The sequence below is a fragment of the Rhagoletis zephyria genome, unplaced genomic scaffold, assembly GCF_001687245.7.
Source record: "Rhagoletis zephyria isolate East Lansing unplaced genomic scaffold, Rhagoletis_zephyria_1.1 Rzeph_scaffold_01414, whole genome shotgun sequence".
NCBI classification, from domain to species: Eukaryota; Metazoa; Arthropoda; class Insecta; order Diptera; family Tephritidae; genus Rhagoletis; species Rhagoletis zephyria.
In genome coordinates, this window is record NW_016158498.1 from 31,210 (window position 1) to 38,298 (window position 7,089).

Genomic DNA, 7,089 nt, shown 5'->3' on the forward strand with positions numbered 1-7,089 from the left:
GAAGCAAACAGCCTCGGATGAGACCCCCTTTTTCTGATGACGACCACGGCAAACGTATAAAGGTCCACGAGAAAAGTTCTGCTACCTCATCTGTAATAATTTTCCGCCAGCACGTTCTTAAATATTTATCTACATTTAAAATATTTATAGCTTCGAGTTCAGAAACCTATAAAGTGCTTAAAGAATGCAATAAAAATTATTTTATCATGATTAATTTATGTTTTTAGTTACCAATAATTGTTGTTTTTCACTTCAACTCCCAAGGTCTTTTCCATATTCCATAAATGCATGCTTTTCCTTAAATGGGCTTCTTGGTAGATCGTCCTTTGCGTTTGCACCAGTCTGCCAATAAGTCACATACTTAATAACTTTCTTAAATTGAATATTTAACAAACTACTTACATACTTATAAAATATTGTGATTGAAGAAAAATTGTCAACAAAACTAAAATTTTTTCTTGTGCTGACAAATTACTACAAGCCTCTTTCTATTATATTTTTTTGTTTTATCGTTTACGAGCTTTTCTCTAACTTTTTGGCGATTCGAGAATCCCTCGTAAAACATAATGTTCGTAAAATGTACGTTTTCTTGCTGGCTGGGATGTAGCCGTAGCTTTCGGAAAGGTGGAAAACATATATTTAATAGTTGCGCCGGGTATTTAATGTTCGGCTCCGCCCGAACTTAGACTTTCTTACTTGTTTAAATATAAAACTAGCCAGAGATAATTTCTGTTAAAATATGAAAGGATTGTACATAAAGGTACATTATTTAGCTTAGTTTAGGATGTTTCCATGAAAATGTAAACCGAAAATGCAAGCAAATGAATTCAAGCGGCTTTATAACTTTAAATTTCGTATTCAGATGGCGGAAAAAGATTTTGAAAACGCGAAACGGTGGAGAGAAAAATCTGTCGCGTACGTTATGTCGCGTACGTTATTATAATATTTTTTAATAAAAACTAACCAGAGATAATTTCTATAAAAAAATGGAAGGATTGTAAAGGTACATTATTTAGCTTAGATTAGGAATTTTTAAAGAAAAGAAAAACTCTCATGATTCGCAGACTTTCGCATATATGTATATGTGCCTTAAAACCACTTCTGTTTTTGTCGCGTACGTTATCACTTGGTTTTGAACGGATATTTTCCACACAAAACTTTCGAGGCTGCTTATTTTTTTCTCAAACATAGTACCCTTTGGTTGCAACATAACCGTAATCTTCTTTTTCAGTAACTTCTATTTTTGATAGATTTACGTTACTCTATAAGCGTACGAATGTCACGTACGGCTGTATGGAAACACCCATATGTGAAAGGCAAATTTATCTGTTTAAATGAACACCACCAATATTTCCTGCAAACACACATCGATTTACATCTTTTATTTCGCCTCCGACACAGAATTGTTTTTGTACAAAATTACGCAAAAAAGCTTACTCGTTCGTTTTTAGGCATGCAATTGTTACGAATTTCGAAAGTTCGAAAATACGATTCTGATTGCAGCATACTATTTCCCCGATTCGTAGCAAAATCCGAATACGAAAGTGTTGCAGAATAGGGGTATAAGTTTATTTTTTATTTTTCATAGTGCTTTTTAAATGGTCCAGAAGTGCTGAGCTGAAATTAAGTCAATAATTCTGAGTAAGCAGTACCAAATTTGCGACAAAAGGGGACGTGACACTGTTTGGAGTATTTTTGGGAAAATTAAGACTGATGCAGGTGTAGAACTAGAAAATATCGTTGCATGCAGGACTTGTTGGAATATATAGAAGTAGCACTCTAACCTTGTCCGGCATAAGTGTTATAAAAATTAAAAAAAACAATATACCTATTACGAAGACAGAAGTTAGTGTTGATTTGAAACCTGCTGGAACAAAAATATTAACACAATGGGTGATAGGAAATTGCCGTTCGTTTAAAATGGTAGAAGATACCGGTATACAGAAATTTTTCGATTTTCTAATATCCATCGGCGCAAAATATGGACCGCATGTCAATGTTCAGAATTAAAAAAAATATAATATGCCCCTTTTGAACTTTGACTACTACATTTAAACAATGTATAGGTTAAGCACTAGTTCAATGTTCTGATATTTACAAAATTTTTAAGTAATAAACTTAATGTTATTCCTATCATTCGCATTCGCATTCCGAAAATTCACATTCGAAAAATATGACATTCGAAACATCCCTAGCACATATGTATAGTCGCGCAAATCGATATTGATCGATATCCACGCAGTACAGTTCCCGACATACGCCACTTAAATAAATAGTGCAAACCTCACACAAATTGTTTGAGTTTGAATAAAAAATAAAAATAAAAATAAACATTTTTTTACAATCGCAGCGAATATTTAATTAAAAATTACGGGTTCAAGCGGATTTTATTGTAGGTTATTTATTTAAAGCAGAGATGGGCATTTTCTGATTTTCCAAACACATGTAATTGGGCTTCAAAATGCTGCTTGCTGCGACGTCGACACATGTCTATCATCGTCTTCGTGCATCTTGCGATAATCGACAAAGAAAATCAAATCTGGGGGCCAATTCTGGTTTTATGAAACCGTGAAAATCAAAAATTCAATGTCAGTGAAAATTTAATTGTTTCACTTTATCGTTTCGTTATATTATTTTAAGCGATTCTCGATCATTAAAGGCTATTCCATTAACATCTAGCAGATAATTATTTGGTAAATTATTGGGAGTTGAAGACAATGATATTCTTCATCACAAGATGATGGTTTTGAGAAAAACGGCCAACTTTTCTTTTGCACAGCCACAAAATTTGTGAAAAAAAAGTTTGCACAGAGAAAAATTCTTGATAAATTAATTTACATTTGAAAACAGAATCGTATTTTTATGTAAAGTGATGAACAGGAATTGGCCGCCAGTTGCTGTTAATAGTGTTCGGAAGCTAAAGTATTTGAAGTAAAACTTGTTCATGGAGCAAAATTGTATTTTGATGTTGCTTCTGGTCTCTAAAGCGTCAAAAAGTTATTCACATTTTTTTAAAGATCAAAAGGTGCCATAGGAATTAAAAAATAAAAATTGCTGGAACTTTTTTTCTTGGTAAATTTGTTTACGTACCAAAACCTGATTTTCAATTGCTTCTTTTGAATAAAAACAGTTTAACATGCAAATGGATTTTGTCAATTTAAAATTTTTGTTAAAAGAAATCAAAAAAAATTTACATTTTAGAGATCAAATAATGTGAAAAAAAGAATTCAGCTGCTCTACTGCTATTAAGCAAGACTTCGCTTTTCACTCAATTTATATAAACGGGTTTTTACAGCTTATTTATGTCCTGGTTCCTCCTCATTTTCACTACCATTACTATAGTAGTCATAGTCTAATGGCAAACCATTTGGCCCATGGTGTCTAGGATGTTCGGTTGTGGTGCTATGTGGACCCCTTAAAAGCGTACTCTTTGAATCAGTTGACTTTGTACTGGGCACCTCTACAGGGTGTCCAATAGTCGTAGTATCGCCAACGATTGCAATGTTGTTCACTGTAGTCGTTTCTCCGAATTTCATACCAGCTGCGATAGCATGCTGAGGATCTGTTGTTAAAGTGTTGTTGCTAGCATTTGATTCGGTGGTCAATACGATTCGCCAACGTTTGCTATAACGGCTGCGTACAAAAGGCTTAGAAGTCGCAGCGGAACTGTAACTGGTATCTGAAATCAAATAGGATATTGATTATTTTTATGAAGGGTAGTTTCCGCGATTGATTTTTTTACCAATTGCAAGCGTTACTAAAATTACGATCGCGCTGAACAAAATAATGCACTTCATTTTGTTTGAAACTTGGTTGTGGTAAAACGTCCTATCAGCTTGCTTCTTTACTTTTATACGCAAATTATTTTAAATACATATTGTATATAGATACATATATATGTACATTGGGGTGGTAAAAAAAAAATAAAGTCGGAATTTTCATACTCTCACCCCTCGGATTGTTCTATACCGTAAAAAATATAGCCCTTTTTTAATTTGAAATCAAAAAGTAAAAAAAAAAAAATATAGAAATGGTATAGAGTTCTAGAAAATATATATTTTTCGACCGATCAACTCTGTTTCTGTTCGCAAGACTTTCAGTAACTCAATTCTTTATCAACCATTTTCTAATATTACTAGTTTTGTAGGTCCCCCAAAAGCCTCCAAAAATCTTTAGTATAAAAAATGGTAAAATAAACAATTAGATATTATTATTGGAAGTCTCCTGAAGATAAACAGAGTTTTAGTTTTCTTTCATTTACAATGTATGGAGACCTTTGAGCGCTTTGGGTGACCTCTAAATATTTCGTGACTTTAAATAAATATATATATATATCTTCCCGGTATAGCAAAATCCTAGGGGGAGAGCAATAAAATCACGGCCCTAAAATCACCACCCTAATGTACATACATACTCGTACGCAAGTCGAACTAAACTTTTCTGCATCATTCTGCTTTTTGTTAAGGGCATCTGGAATTTATACTCGCACTTGAAATCGAAAGTTCATTATCTCCTCTTGAATAAAGAATAATAAAATAGAAAGCTACGAATATCTATTATCTACATACTTCTTCTGCAAATACTTGCATATGGTGTGATAATTTGGACCCTAGGGATTTGAAATGTTGTTGCAAGAGGTTACTAACCCCAATCATAATAATTACCCGGCAGTGATTCAAATTATTTTAAACAACTAGACTACTTAGTTACGGAGCTAAAACGGATTTTTTTAGAGTTGCCAGAGGCCATAACGAGTATGCATTTTTTTATAATAAATATCAAGCCATACCATATTTTCCTTTTAATTTTTCAATACACTATTCAATAAAATTTAACACGGTTCAATAAAATTTGCTTGTATTTTATCTAAAAAACGGGACCGACCTCATCTTATATATTTTTTGATGCTGATTTGAAGTGCATTTACAAAATGTTTCCATAAAAAAATCTATAAGATAAAATACGACCAAATTTTGTTAAACGGTATAATTCAGGCAATCATGAAAAGCAAAGGTGAGATTTGAATGTAGTTTTGGAACTTAAAGTTACCGGATGAACTAAAAACAACCCAGAAAATCCCCAGAGGTGTCTCGAAAAACTTAACACAGTCATTGGTTATTGGAATGGTTGCAAAATGTAACGGAACTGGAACGGAGAAGGTTTAAGAGTATAGCCAAAAAACAAAAATTTTTGTGAAATAACGGAACTTACGTATACAAGACTTTCCAAAACCCCACGCTTTATTTTTGAAAATGAAAGAGGATGACGCAGACGAAAGTTCTTCAGCTATACCTCTACGCCCACAAATTGAAATTTGAATTTGGCCAATAATTGCTCATCCGCCTTAAAATTTTTATATGTAAATACGTGTTTTTTTTCTGTTTGCCGATATGGAGTCTTGCTGCCTGAAGATGCTTTAATGTTGGGATTTAGCGCAGCAGGCTTCAGCACCGGTCCAAGTCAATTAGCCTTAGCCTGATATGCTTGACAAGGCATGACGGAAATTCGTTCCAAAATAAATGATATGCTTTTCCTACCTTGCCACGTCTATCAAATTTCTTTGATGGCGGTGATGTAAGCGCTAGTATTCCCGAGGACAGGTCTGAACATTCCAGGTGCATACTCTCAAATCAAAGTCCTTTAAACATTGCTCCAATAAAGCTCGCTCCGTGTCTGCCTTTACTGAAGACTCCATATGGGTTTGTTACTGCATGTTACACTTTTCCAGTTCCACGTTGCGCGAATGCAGACACATTAGTAGGAATTCCTTATTATTTCAGAAATATGCAAGGAAGATTCGTCTTCGAAAAGCTGAAATCACAACCCGCATCTTCGCTATATATATACCCACTAGGAAAATAGGTAAGCACCTTACGAGGCAAGCCATGTTTTCTTTCAGTTTTTAGGACCAAAATTGTAATCATAGCCAATGTCATCTACTAGTAAAGCGCAAAATGAACACCTCCGACGACACATTACGTTGGCAGTTGCAAAGTAACGTACAGCCGAAGTTATTTCCAAGCACCGAACTACTTCGAGCGACTGCTCTGCGTTATACGTAACTTACATTGTAAAGCGGCTGAGAAGTATGTCTGATACCAAATGTAGATTCTAAATGCCTACTTACATAAGGCGGCCACGTCTTTGTTAAAGTAAGGGAGATTCGGCAGGGAAGTGGTAAGGGGAAAAGGTAAGGTAAGACTTCACCCGGCTGTCCTTACCACGTCACCTGAAATATTCAAGGTCGGCGATGAGGAGTTGATAGCATGCATCAACCTCCTGCTGTAACAATTTTATCATAATCGGCATCGATCAAATTACTGGGATAATAAGGGTTCCCGCCATTGAACTATATACGATGCAGTAGGTAGGAAGTGGGGCAACCAAAAAACACATCTACTATATTGGAGGAGGGGAGAGCGGCTCTTAAAGCGTACGAGATCACCTCAGAGCTGATGTGGGATTGCCACTTATCGCCTCTAGGAAGAGGATTTAACTTATATGTGTACCGGAACACAGTCCCAGGACCCATTACTGGTCTGCCATGGAGCTCCGTTTGGCGAAACTCCTATACATGGATGAAGAACGAAGCGCAACATTACGCATTAAGTAAGAATTGTTACAGGTTTTCTTACAGGCTACTTTAGGGTAATAAAATACGAGTTGTTAACTCTGACCAGTGTAGGTTGTGTCACGAAGAACAGGAAACAGCAGAGACCATTATAAAGCCCTCACTAGTACTAGATTTCGCTTCCTAGGATCACTGTACCTAGAAGCACACGATCTAAATGGCATTCAGCCGAGGACCTCGCGAGGTTTCATTGCAATACATGGTTCAAAGAAGAAGAAGGTTTGTTACAATAGATCGTTTCGGTCACGGTAACTAGGAGACCTGCTCCTTCCTCTAAATCTAATCTAATGTACATAATCTAATCTACGGGTCTGAAATTACGGGAAGGCTTACTGAATGAGTTCATATAGGACAAAAGCCGGTCGGGGTTACCTAAAGTGCAATAAAGTATTGTAATTAGGGTGATTAACACGGGTTTTCTAAACATGTTTCAACCGTTTTTTTAATATTTTTAGGTA

General features: G+C 35.4%; 1 protein-coding gene across 1 annotated transcript; it reads right to left on the bottom strand.

Moving 5' to 3' along the window:
- Positions 1 to 3,090: 3,090 nt before the first annotated feature.
- LOC108363929 (uncharacterized) lies at positions 3,091 to 3,823 on the bottom strand. Its single transcript, XM_017617466.1, has 2 exons — positions 3,743 to 3,823; positions 3,091 to 3,679 (listed from the first exon to the last, which is right to left on the bottom strand). Exons 1-2 carry the CDS (start codon positions 3,795 to 3,797, stop codon positions 3,297 to 3,299), a joined length of 438 nt encoding a protein of 145 aa, XP_017472955.1. The 5' UTR covers positions 3,798 to 3,823; the 3' UTR covers positions 3,091 to 3,296.
- Between the last annotated feature and the right edge of the window lie 3,266 nt (positions 3,824 to 7,089).

Coding starts and splice junctions, on each gene's coding strand:
- LOC108363929 (XM_017617466.1), bottom strand. CDS start 3,797: ATGAAGTGCATTATTTTGTTCAGCGCGATCGTAATTTTAGTAACGCTT. Junction 3,680..3,742: donor TTTAGTAACGCTTGCAATTG/GTAAAAAAATCA, acceptor ATTTGATTTCAG/ATACCAGTTACAGTTCCGCT.